The 12,887-nt window shown below is 53.1% G+C and overlaps 4 protein-coding genes across 4 annotated transcripts; 1 reads left to right on the top strand and 3 right to left on the bottom strand.

Moving 5' to 3' along the window:
• Window positions 1-3,302: 3,302 nt before the first annotated feature.
• On the bottom strand, window positions 3,303-4,729 carry A1O5_10831 (formate dehydrogenase; the record flags this gene model as incomplete). Its single annotated transcript, XM_007751405.1, has 4 exons — window positions 3,303-3,649; window positions 3,718-4,262; window positions 4,330-4,505; window positions 4,565-4,729. The coding sequence occupies 4 exons, from the start codon at window positions 4,727-4,729 to the stop codon at window positions 3,303-3,305; spliced, it is 1,233 nt and encodes a 410-aa protein (XP_007749595.1).
• A 3,569-nt stretch (window positions 4,730-8,298) lies between these two features.
• A1O5_10832 (uncharacterized protein) lies at window positions 8,299-9,633 on the top strand (the record flags this gene model as incomplete). The annotated part of the gene is made up of 1 exon (XM_007751406.1): window positions 8,299-9,633. One exon carries the CDS (start codon window positions 8,299-8,301, stop codon window positions 9,631-9,633), a length of 1,335 nt encoding a protein of 444 aa, XP_007749596.1.
• Window positions 9,634-10,160: 527 nt separating this feature from the next.
• A1O5_10833 (uncharacterized protein) lies at window positions 10,161-11,651 on the bottom strand (the record flags this gene model as incomplete). Its single annotated transcript, XM_007751407.1, has 1 exon — window positions 10,161-11,651. One exon carries the CDS (start codon window positions 11,649-11,651, stop codon window positions 10,161-10,163), a length of 1,491 nt encoding a protein of 496 aa, XP_007749597.1.
• A 264-nt stretch (window positions 11,652-11,915) lies between these two features.
• Window positions 11,916-12,602, bottom strand: A1O5_10834 (uncharacterized protein; the record flags this gene model as incomplete). The annotated part of the gene is made up of 1 exon (XM_007751408.1): window positions 11,916-12,602. The coding sequence occupies one exon, from the start codon at window positions 12,600-12,602 to the stop codon at window positions 11,916-11,918; it is 687 nt and encodes a 228-aa protein (XP_007749598.1).
• Between the last annotated feature and the right edge of the window lie 285 nt (window positions 12,603-12,887).

Below are 12,887 nucleotides of genomic sequence, written 5' to 3' on the forward strand. Positions count from 1 at the left end.
TTGAACGGTCGGGAGCGTTCAAGCTGCTGCGTGGTTGGATCGCAATACAACGCCCGTCTGTCACATCACGAGCATCGATGCTAAGGCTGATGACATTGCCATTTAGATTGGAGTCGATATAGTAGACGTAGATCGTGTTTGAGATCGGCCTTCGCTTCTTGGTATTCAGGAAGTGACGAATGGTGGAAATGTCCTCCAGCGCAAAAAGTGAGAGATGAAGCGAGCGATAGTGATGTGCAATGAGCGGTGGCATAAGTGTAGAGCGAGTGTCGAGTAAAGAGCGCCGTCATGGCTTGGAAGGGTGCCGAAAACCCAGGGTGTGAAGAATGGATATGGCAAGCTCAGATCGAGTCGCACTGCCATGTAAAAGGTGCTTGGCAGGAAGGTTGACGTTGCTGCCGCCGGTGCTCTAGCTTCGGATGTTCTTATCGCTTGAATAAAGTCCAGACTGGCAGATCTGGGACATATCTTTATGCAGCTCGATGGCCAGAGTCTAATAACGCTTGGAGCGCTTTCGGTCTGCTGGCTCAAGGCCCACATCCAACAAGTAGCGGCATCTGCCCAGCCGAAGCCAGTACGCACGCATCCTGAAGGTGACAGAGCTCACTCTTACTGACATTGATGTGTCAGAGGTTCTGAGATGTCATATTGTGCAACTCAATAACCGGGACAGACTCAGGCCTTCTCACTGTCATTATTGGTCTGCAACCGTCTGTGACCTGACGGTAGATAGTGGTCCGTTCTGTCAGGCAGTCTGGGGGTGACCGCTGTTATCAGACGCTGGCGTCATGCACATTTGGCCGCGGTGCCCGCTAGTTTGCTAGAACCAAGTCCATCGATCGGACAGGTGTCCGGGACGAGGACGAGGAACAACACGGAAAGAAGAGGCGGGAGAGAGGAGAGGAGGAGAGGCGAAGGGAGAGAGGGGGCCGTCGTCACCTTCCCAGAGTTCCGCGGGGATCTCTGAGAAGGAGCAGTCGAAGGTCGACGTGCTCCCATGCCTGGGTGGCCGACAGAAGATCTTGCGGAGGCGCCGGCGGATGCGCAACAAGAGGAAGAACCTCTTGAGCACCCAGCAGGTCTCGCTGGCCAAGATGGAGAGGGAGACGCCCATAGTGATTGTCAATTGAGCAAGTGTCGAAGAGAAAGGTTGCTACTGTGATTCTGGAGGATCTTGTTAGCAATGACATCTCCTTGGCGACAAGGAGCACTCTATACTTACAAACGGTGGTTGTCGCTACTACCGATATCACTGCAAGGCTCCTGGAGTACGCTGTTAGCAAAAAAAAAAAAAAGATAAGTATCGATCGTAGGGGTACCTACGAGTACGTAGTACTGTCGCGAGGAAAGAACACCTATTCTCGAGGGCGATTTCTGGGCATATATACCCTTGATGCTCCATGGCAGATCAACTTTGGGTCCATCATGTCGAAAAAATTCATTAACTGAACCAAAGGAACCTTCAATGCAGATGGGGATGTCGTCTTTGCACATGGTTGTAGACGAGGCTGAAAAACGGGGCATCCCTACAGATGCCAAAGTCAATTTTTCTCCACAGCCTGTCCATCTGCTGGTTCGGAAGGCTCCATCGCCAATCTCCTCATTCTGTATCAAAAGTCAATGCGAACCAGAACTCGTACAGAGTACATTGTCAGAAATGGAAGCAAAACCCAATAGTGACCATCATTCAGTGGCATTACCTCAAACCTGATCTCCCTCGAAAATTTTGCGACAGGAACCGAGACGGCTGCGCAAAATTTTGCATCAGAAATTTGTCACTTTTGAGCAGGTCGTCTGGAACGGCGCAGCCTCGTGGGATCCCAGGTCACAGGATTCCACCTCCTCCAGCAATCGAACACCAACAATTGGAGCATGAGCCCAGCCCGATTGCACCGGGAGATTCAGAAGACGCGGCAGATTTTGCTTGGCAAATGTCGTTGCCCCATGAGCTTCTCCATTGCATGGTCTTCTTTACTTTCTTCTTGTTCTCCTAACGACCGGTGTACGTCTCTCAGGTTTTTATCCCTATGATCGGTCCCCGAATTTGCGTGCGCTGATTGAGCCGATTAGCCAGATCCGTCCCATCCAGACGATGCCAAGCCACGGGGAGTTGTTGAACAAAGCGCTCATTGTCGAAAGGGTATGCAGGAGTGTGCTCAACGGCAAGAATCATTTGGGTTTCGATCATTGATCGGCACCGTGTGAGCCTGACGCATGCCGAAACCCTCCGCCCAAGACGCACAGGAGTGGCGTATGGGCAATAGATACGGCGTTAGTCTTTTGCAAACTTGGGTGCCATCTCAGATGGAGATTGGTATGCCCGCCACTATGAGTGAGGATGGTGATAGGTGACGCGCCCCATCGTGTCCGCAGCGACTGTGGAGGGATGAGATCCTGTGGAAGGTATAGCGATGGTTCTATCACGTGCCGATAAACCCACTTCGCCACTTGCATACATACCCCTTATCGATACCACGTATGTACTGTATGTTGCGTTTCCTTATCACCATCCCACACCTCCTCTCGCCGAGGCCGCTAACCTTGATACGGAGGCGTATCCACTAAACCTCATTCGGCACGTCAAACGCCAGGTACTCAATTCCACCTGCGCTTAATCGTTCAAGCAGCCCTCAAACACCGGACAATACTTAGGAGACTGAGCAATGAATAAAGGGGGACCTGGGAGATTGAGGTCTACGGAGGATAAGCGCCTGTAACCCTCAGAAGATTGGTGTCGCCGATGTATCACCGGCATTGCAGATGGATCGTGCAGACTCTGTACCAGTACATAATAGCGAAAAGGCTAGGACAAAACCATTCCTTTGGGAGCTGGAGTTCGGAGCTTGGAGCTTTCCCCGCACCGAGCTGGACACGAGCTTGACACAAGTTGGGGAGCCGTCATGAGACTTTTCTCAAGTGCCATGGCATTGAGTTCACGGAAAGTCTGGGAATTTCACATGCAAGAGACGAAAATTTTGAGATTCGCCTCCGCGGCAGCTCGCATCATCAATCATGTTTTTTTGTTTTGTTTTCAGATTTGCTCAGTCCCAGTCAGTCCAATGCTTGTGATAGATTATCCGTCCCAGATAGATGTATTCCGCCTAAACCTAGAGTGCTTGGGGAGATAAATGGGATATCACTGCTTGTCATGGTAAACGTCTGCTTTTTGATGGCTTGCTGGATTGAGCCGGAAAAAAATTGACCCTCCGCATGCTCACCCTTCCCTCTCACCCGTGCTTATACACATCATCAACATTCATTGGCACGCACACTCAAGAGCGCTTTGCTTCCCCAGCATGTATTTATTTCTTGTTCCTCTGGCCATAAGCCTTGGTGGCATAGTCACCCTGGTAGCAGATCAAATCCTCAGGCCTGTAGTCGTGACGGCCAGAGAAGTAGCTCTCGAGGATGGCCTTGGTGCCAGCAGCATAACGCTTTTGCGCATCAATGGAGGTACCAGACATGTGAGGAACCATGGCATTGCCGCCACCCCATGGGTTCTTGGCATATCTGAGAGGATGGTCCTTGGGGGCGGGTTGAGGGAACCACACATCACCACCATAACCGTTGAGCTGGCCGGACTTGAGGGCTTCGGCGACGTCTTCCTTGACAACGATGGCACCGCGGGCGGTGTTGACGAGCCATGCGCCTGTATAGAGAGTTAAGATCAGTCTCAAGTCGGTGGGAGGAGAGCGTTGTTGGTGCAGTGCGACTTACCCTTCTTCATCTTGGAGATCAAGTCCTTGTTGAACAGTCCTCGCGTCTTCTCGTGGAGAGGGCAGTTGATGGTGACAATATCACACTGAGCCAACATCTCTTCAAGATCCTCAACGCGTCTGCAGCCAATCTCCTTCTCCTTCTCGGGGCTGAGGGGTTGGTAGTCGAAGTACAACAGCTCCTTGCAGTCGAAGGGCTTCAGACGACGGAGCACACGCTCACCAATACGACCAACGGCAACGGTACCCACAACCTTGCCCTCCAGATCGTACTCGTTCTTGGCCACTGCTGCGACGTTCCAGTCGCCGCTCTCAATCTGTTCGTGGGCAGGAACGAAGTTACGGACGAGAGTGAGGATGGTCATGACGACGTGCTCGGCAACCGAGACGACGTTGCTGCCCGTGACCTCGGCCACGGTGATACCGCCGTTGGTGGCATTGGCGGCGTTCAGGTCAACGTGATCCGAACCGATACCGGCAGTGACGGCAATCTTCAGCTTCTTTGCTTTGGCAAGACGCTCGGCCGTCAGGTAGCCAGGGTGGAAGCTAGAGGGGTTGGTGGTGTTAGTCAAGATCGGCTAAGGTATTCCCCTCTGGGTGGGCGGCATCGTACGGAGTAGTGATGATGACTTCGGCATCAACCAATTCCTGGTCAAACTTGGAGTTCTCGCCCTCCTTGTCGGAGGTGGTGACCAATGTGTGTCCTTGATCCTCCAGCCATTTCCGGATACCTAGCTCGTTCTCTGTGGTTCCGAGGAGGGCGGGTTGTTGTTTGGCATGCTCACCGCCCTGCTTCAGGTCAATGATTTGAACCTGGGAGTTGGGGGGGATTGGGGACGAAGACATACATCGTAGAGGACGAGAAGAACTTTGCCCTGACGTGAAGCAGAGGCTGTCAGTGTGCGTTTGGCAATGGAAGGAATGGCTGCACGGCGGACACAGTGCGGGGAAGCAGAAAAGAGGGATGACGTGGGGCGCGACAAGGAGCGCGCAGCAACACGGGCAAATACCATTGTGAAAGAGAGGAGAGGTGAGATGAGTAGAGAGTAGAGAGTCAAGAGGGAGAAGTTTGGAAAAGATAAACAGGCGGTAAGGTGGTTTTGTAGTAAGACCTGGGTCTGGGTCAATGTCGTGAGCTGAATGCGTCTGCCGGTAGAGCTTTGAGCCTGGGAAGGGCAGGAAGGGGGTACCTTAATTTTTGGGCACTAGCACGGAAACATCAGTTAGCTTAGCTCGGTCGGAGTAGCGGGGAGGGATGAATGAACATCATGGAGTTATTGAGTTGTGTCAGGACTGTGGACAGTGGCCACCGAGAACGGAGATAGGGTGGGAGTGGATTGCGGGCTGCGAGGGTGAGTTAAGGTGAACTGAGGTGGGTGGACTGGGGAGGGAATACCCAGTGCAGGGTAGTGGATTTGTGGATGGGGAGGTGGCAGTGGCAGTGGCAGTGGCAGTGGCAGTTTGGTAGTGGAACTAATGCAGGGCTCGAACTCGAAGGTGAGGAGAGAGAACAATGGGAGACCGGGAGAAAGGTGGCCGGCAGTATCCAGTAGAGTGGGCAGAGAGGGGCAGGGTAGACAGTGGCAGCTGTGCTAGGTGTGAGCAGCAGCAGCCCCCTCCCCCTTTAGCCCTCCAGCAGGCAAGCAGCTCAACAGGACAGGACTTTGCCCGGAGCCCCTTGTGAGGGTTTGGTGCCCGTCGCCCACGGCTGCTGGGTGCCATTGTGGTGGCCAGGCGGCAAGCTGCCACCCCCGGGGAAAGCTGCCCGAATGGAAAACAGCTGGCATCAAAAGAGCAAACAGGAAGGAGGGGTACCTGGGTGGTGCTGGGAGCTGGGAGCGAAGGTACGTACCGGTAAAGCCTCGACTCACTTCTCAGAACACGGCCAAACACACGGAAGGAAGTCAATGGAAAAACGTGCAACTGTAGTACAGCAGTGGTAGTATTCAAAGAATCAGAAATTCTACTTGTCTTCGGACGAACGCTCAGCGCATTTATAACCCTGTGACCCTGTCCCATTTCCATGACCACACACGAAGATTTTTCCCTCTTTGCCTTGCTGTCTGGGACTGTTAGGGCAACGAGTCTTTCCACACATCATCCTACATTCCCCCTCTTTTTCTTGTTGCTCTTGCGGAGCTCTGCCAGTCGCTGCCACGCCCTCTTGCCTGCCCCACCACTCATCTTCTGACACCATCCAATGCGTGCTGCTCCAGACTCTGAGCTCCAAGGCTCTCATGCATCCGGCGAACCAGTTCGACTGGGTTGGCCTGCCGCCTGACGGACGGCACTTGGGTCGCGAAACTCCTGGGAACGCCTCCCCATAGCTGCCGAGCGTTCAGATTGTGCATGAACTGCCCTTTCTCATCCGGTGCCATTCCGAACAAAAACCCTCTTTTGATGGCTTCAATATCTCAACGATTTGCATGATAGTTCAATGGAGCGAAGGTCATGTGCGGCCACAAGAGGATGATGACCAGCGCACCTAGATCCCCGAGCCCTTGATGCTGACGTTCCAAACACGCACGCGTCCACAGATGGAATGGCCTACACCACGCATGAGCGGGCATTGCTCGGGAAGTCGATCTTTTCCGCCGCAACAGCATGGCGGCTCAGTCTAGAAAATGCTCTTCCGTCTTTCGGAAGGCTGAACTGCTAGTCTTCCGATGCTGTGGTCACAATCCCATCCATGTAAACAAATGTACTATTTTGGTATGAAAAGGCGGAAGCTCGGCCGGCAATGGGAACAGGTGGAGAGCTTGGGGGGATTTCCCTGCCCAAAAACACCCGTCCATCTCGCTTGATGACTGCCTAAATGATTTGCCGTCAACGAATCGCCCATTTTCTCCCAAAACGGACATGGCATATCGTCTTGGTGAACACGACTGCAGGTTGAACTAAACGCCTGAAGTCACTGTGCTGCCACAATGGACCCCCTCAACTCGGATCCACGGAGACAGATCGTGGTTCCTGCTGGCCTTAGATCGATTCTTGACCGAGATATCCCCACACAAGCCTCTAGCACCGCAGCAGCTAATGGTACGTCTGACCTGCCCCTAGCCTTTGATTCCTTCTATTCCCCGCCAGACCCTGGAGCGACAATGTTCCGTTGCCCAGCTCACTTTACTCTCCAGCACGAGATTGTTCCATCACTCCTCAACCCGCCCGAACAATGCTGAGAGACACCTGCTGGCTCGAAGAGGAAGGATAACCGAGTCTGGGTGCTCTGATCCCGACAGTAAGGAGACATGTGGCGCGGTGGAGCTTGAATAGGATCGTGGAGTTTATGCGAAGGCTGCTGCAAGGCTGTGGGTTTTGCAAAGCGAGAGTTGATCGAATCTGAGCCATCTGGCTTCCGACTTGCATGATCGCTTTCTGGAGATCGAAGACCGGATTCCCTGCCCCGGTGACTATCATCATACCGCAAATAGTGCCTCGATCTTGCAGTATGCCCGCTGTACAGACGAGGCCTTATTGGTTTCTCCAACTTCGTGGAGCCCAATCAGATGATGCGCGTGCAGGCTTTAATCTGACGTTTGGAGCTCTCACAACGTATGTGCTCATCCTTATGGAGAGGAGGTCGTATTCCGATGGGTAACACCCGGAACTAAGGGTAGCGAGCCATCACCCTGAGTCACAGTACCGGTGGAAGTCCAGGATGTTTGATGACTCGACCTGTCACAGTTTCCCTGGGCTGGTAGCCGATAGCCGCGAATATAAATGGTCCGACTTGTTCATTTTCCGTCTGCGTCGAGAAGCTGGATTTCCCCTACCTCATTCGTGGTCCACTGTCCCTTTTCTGGCAAGACGGTTGAGAGCCCTTCGTCCTCGAGGGGCTGGTCTGCCGCTTGCGTCCTCGCTTGCGTCCTGGCTGGTGTACCGTCCTATCAAACAAAGCCTGCTAGAACAGGTGCAGCCAACAGAGACCTGAGCCTCTCAGGAATTAGACGTGTTTCGCCGTGCGAGCCGAGAGCCACAGACACAACGAATATATGATGGTGTCCCATACAGAATGCCAACCCACGGCTTCGCATGAGGTCTCGTACTCTCCCGACCAACGCCAATCCTCAAGTTCTAATTCAGAACTGGGGGGATAATTTGGCAATTTTGCCTGCCTCGGAATAATGTTTCCACGAAAGTATTGGTAGACTTACTCATGGAGGAACCACAAATGGAAAAGAATGTATCAACGAGGCATTGATGGGCTTGTTCAGAAACTATTGCACGTTCGGGCAATCTGAGGAAACTTGCAGCACCCAAGATATTGTGCTGGACGATCAAACGGAGAGAGAGCCAACCGAAGGACGGAAGTCTCGATATAGCGTATGTTCGATATATCATGCATGATCATTGTAGAATATACGCAGTACGTTGAGTTCTGTCTCGATGCGAACCTTGCGAGCTGGCTCGCAAGTGTCCGTTCGCAGGAGGGGAAGATCGGAGGCGGCCACACTTTTCTCCGTGGGCAAATCCGATGCGTGCCAACAATAGTCGATGACAACACATTTTCCAACGAGCAACGAAATCCAGCTTCGGAGTTGTACAAGGAGTATTGCAGGCGTGCGATTCTTCATTCCAAATGATGGCGACCACACGCCTTCCTTTTCTATACCCCAACTTCCTGCGCGCTGTGCGTGCGTGCGAGCCTACCACCTACCATTCAGTCCGGGCCCCTCCAGCAGCTCCAGCAAAGCCTCGCCGGAAAGCGAAACTGCATACCTCTGCTCGTCGGCCGCAAGACGCTTTCCCCCAGAGATACGGCCCAGCTGCTTCCCAGAACCTCCCGCCTCCACCAAAATCTTCAGGACCGTCGACTCCGCAGCAAGAAAGCAAGGAAAAAGACAAGGCAGAGGCAAAAGAGACCAAAGAATCATCCCAATCGGGCTCTGTGAAAGATGCACCAACGGCCGAAGAAGTCGGGCAAGATGAGCCTCAAGCATCCAATGCTACATCAGACTATATTGACGAAGCATCAATGACCAAGAAAAACCATCAGATCAATGTAGAAGACGGCAATCCTTTAGATAACAAAGAACTCGACTTGATACTCGCGGTCCCCTCGCCGTCGGAAGTCAAAGGCAAAGATGCGCCCAAGCACCCACATCTCGAGCCTTCTCCATACGAGCATCATTTCGACACTTACTCGCTTGTCCAACAATTAGCGGCCAAAGACGCCTATACCGTCGACCAAGCCATAACACTGATGAAAGCCATCCGCCTCATGCTCTCACTGAATCTCGACGTTGCCAAGGAAGGCCTTGTTTCCAAGTCCGACATTGAAAACGAATCCTATCTGTTCCGCGCCGCCTGCTCCGAGTTGAAAACCACGCTGCAAACCACGCGACATTCCGAGACGCTCAAGCAGCGCAGCCAACGGGCACAGTTGCAGCACGAGTATGACATCTTGAATCAGAAAGCGACGCAAGATCTGATGACGCTCAAGGAAGAATTGAAGGGGTTGTTCAATGATCGCAAACTGGGCCTGCAGGAGGACAAGCGCAAGATCGATAGCAAGATTTCGGAACTGAACTATGAAATCACGGTCCTTCTGAACAGCGAGGCGAGGAGTGAGGTCGAGGGCTTGCGGTGGGTGTTGACCCGTCGCGCGGCGCTGGCGATCGGGTTCTGTGCTTGTAAGTTGCGGCCTCCTAACTTCTCCCCCAAATTACTCGCTGTTCGAACCTTTTCACTCACAATGCTGCTCTTTCAAGTCATGATCATATCGGCCCTCAATTACTCCTCGATCAAGATGCGCGAGAAAGAAGAGGCGGAGAAGAAGCGCAAGGCCGCGGAGAAGGCACAGGAGGAACGTGAGCAGCAGTTCCAGCGCGAGCAGTCTAAATATCCCGGCCTGAGTCGGGCCCAAGGGACGCAAACAGAGGGCGTCGCAGCAGTTGCCAATGAGAGCCTGGGCTGAAGTGCCTACCTACTTATACTCGAAGTGGCCCTCTAGAGGGTTATAGACGCGATGCACAAAAAAAGATGGCTGGCTGGGGTCTATGAAAAAAATTGTGATATGATACCATATAGACTTTCGGTTTCGATGCCGGAGGAAGGACTGATGAGTGGGACCGGCGACAGGCCAAAGGACTGCGAAATCGGGCCGCTTATCTATCTGGATATGGCAAATTGGCGAGCAAGAAAGCAAGCAACATGGTCTTGTGCGCCACCCTCACGTCCCGTGCCTTTGGAGGCGAACTTGCAGTGCTCAGCAGTCTGCCCGCTCGGCTCTACGTACATGGACCGATGTAACAACGATACAACGATGATCTGATTGGGGATCCCTTTTGCGCGCGCACTTTCTGCTCATGCGGCTTGTCTGCTTCCCTGTGTGTCCCATTCTGTCCAAGTCATGTACCCCCGTTATTTTCATTACATGAGACCGAAAACCACAGGCCATGCCGTGCCCGGTACGGTATGTGAGTGGAGGGTTAACGACAAAAGTCAGAGATTTGCCCAGTCGACCTCGCTCGGGTCCTCTGGTTCCTTGACGAGTTCCTGCTCCTGCCCCCGCTCCCGACCTATCCTCTGGAGTGGCTGCGCCTGATCCAGATCCACAGGTTGCCTGCTCCCCTGCTTGTCGAGAGCCGAGTCGATCTGTAGCGGAATACTCGCTTTCCTCCGCTCGGCGCGTCGGCGTAATCTGTCGCGAGCAGCTGCAAGGCGGTCGGGCGGAAGGCTTATGGTGCCGGACTTGGCGACGGTGATGTTGGCTGAAGTGGAGTGGATGGATGTTGTTGTTGTTGTTGTTGTTGTTGTTGCCGGAAGGTCTACATCTGCAGGCAGAGGTGGATTTATAGGAAGTGCAATGAGCGGCGTTGAAGATGAAGATTTTCGCTGGGATGATGATGTTGATCGCCTAATCGTGGGCGGATGGTTGGTGGGTATATCACTGCACGAACTACCAGAAGGTCTCGAGGGTTCGCAGATGCCGGCGGTGCTTCGTTCGGCGGTTCCAGTACTCGACGAGCTAACGTGCCTCTGAGCCTTCGACTCTCCTAACGTCTGGCCTCGCACTGTCGTTTCGACCCTATCGACTTCCTCCCGGACGTAGCCTCGACGTTTGTTCCTCAGCGCCGGCGATGCACTTGTCCCTAGCATATCAGCGGTGACACGCTTCTCTTCTTCCTTCTTGTTCTTTGGCTCTTTTCCAATCCGCGGAATACCGGCGGTGTTTGTATTGCTTTCAGTAGAATGGTCTGTGTCTCCTTTGAGCCTCTCATTCACCCTCCGGAGTTGTTCAACCATGCGCTTTAGTTCCTGGTTCTCTGCGTCCTTCTTGCGCGCGTACTCGCGCATCTTCTGCCCATAGCGGACCAGTTTCTTCATTTCCTTTTCGGTTTGGGCCATGTAGGCCTCTATTGCACCTCGGGAGAGCATGCATGGCGAAGTTGGAGGTGCAGATTCGGTTGAAGTGTTGACTACCAGCTGCTCATTCTGTAATGGCTTCTGCAATACTACGGAAGACGAGGTTGCGTTTGTGGGTGATGCCAGAATGTGGATGGGTTTTGAAGGGCGAACGACTGGTGAGGCATGCTGAGCTCTGGTCTGTGGCTGGCCTGGAGAAGAAGGACAACCAACCAACTTTGGGGCCTCGGGGCTGACGCTTTTGAATTTGACGTTAACGTCCTTCAGATATTTTGCTCTAGGTGTCGCCAGACCCGGCGTACGGAGTATGCCCTTCGTAGGGGAAAGGATGGTCCCTCCACCGGTACTGCTGTCCCTCTTGCGCTTCTGTGAGGGTGACAGTTGAGGTGAGCTTCCTGTCACGGGCTTTCGCTTCGATGGAGAGGGGTATGCAGGCACAAGGTTTTCCTTGTTGCCATGGTCGGGCGAGGATTCAGGCGAGGCGAAGAAGATGCCTCGAATTGCGCGATAGGCGAATAATGGTGCCGGGGTTACTGGCCCCTCCAATATGGTGTCGTCGCTGGGCATACTAGTGGATGAATCTGCAGGAATGAGAGGAAGTTGTTGCAGCGTCCCGACATCTATAGAGAAGTGTTCTGTCTAGGCAAGATGACGTGTTGAAACCATTGAGTTCTCACGTCCAAGCTGCGCGTTGTTGGTATTTTCCCATATTTGGTTAGCGCATGCCGAGTATCGATAACAGCCCCGTCACCACCACTCATCACCACTGCTCGTCACTTCCACGTCCACGTCCACCGAGTCTTCCATTCTATCTCATCCTTCCTCGTCTCATCATCCCCTCGACCAGCTTGCAAATCCTCGAGGCACAAGCCCAGCACTGTGTTCTCCAAACTTAGTGGTCCTCACCATCACAATATCTTCCAGTTGCCTCTCTTCTGTCGGCAGGAAAGGCTTCAGGAACTTTTCAGTGTATCCGGTGGGCATCCCGGCGATGTGTCCATCCTCAATTGCCTTCTTGACCCAGACAACGTACTCGCGTTCAATCTTGCCCACCGTCGTCCGCTGCACATCCAAATAGGTGGTGGCTTGGACCTGGATTTCTCCACTGGCCGCCCAGTCAGAGGACTTTTCAACGTCATTTAGAAGCCGTCGCACAGGCAATGTCATTTTTTCGTACAACCAGGGCACCCCCTCGCTTTCATCTAGTGCCATCTCGTCTCTCTTGCTGAGAAAGCATAGACTTCCGTATACAACGTCTCCCGAAGACGGTATTATGTTTGCATGTCCGGTTTCGTTGATGATCCATCTCCAGTCCTTCAGTTCGGCGAGTCCTATGAAGAGGGAGTCGGGACATCGTTGCTTCATCGTCCGTGGCGACAGGTTGGAGCCATATCCAAAATATATACATGAAAAATCGGCCATTGATGACGGTGGTGTTTGAACGGACGGCAACTCTTCTAGAGCTGCACTGCCAGCCTCCGGGTCAATGATGCCGGCTGGATTCGTCGGTGGCTCCATAATCTTCTGCTCGACTTCAATTATATTTCCGGACACAGGACAGTGACGATGGAGCGTTTGACGACAAAGGCACAGGTTAACTTTTGAGACCAGCCCTATAACACCACGGGGGTGCGGGGTTCAGTCGGGCCCCTTTTCTCCGGACTTGAAGGTTCATGGACAGGAGCGCCAGCTAGAAAACAGAGTTTTAGGCAGCCAGTATCAAGGTAAGGATATGCTGGTAGGTGGTTGGCTGAATGAACAGATTTGAATTTAGGTATACGCTGTTGAATAGCTCAGGATTAA

Source organism: Cladophialophora psammophila (genome assembly GCF_000585535.1).
Source record: "Cladophialophora psammophila CBS 110553 chromosome Unknown aczJe-supercont1.21, whole genome shotgun sequence".
Classification (NCBI taxonomy): domain Eukaryota; kingdom Fungi; phylum Ascomycota; class Eurotiomycetes; order Chaetothyriales; family Herpotrichiellaceae; genus Cladophialophora; species Cladophialophora psammophila.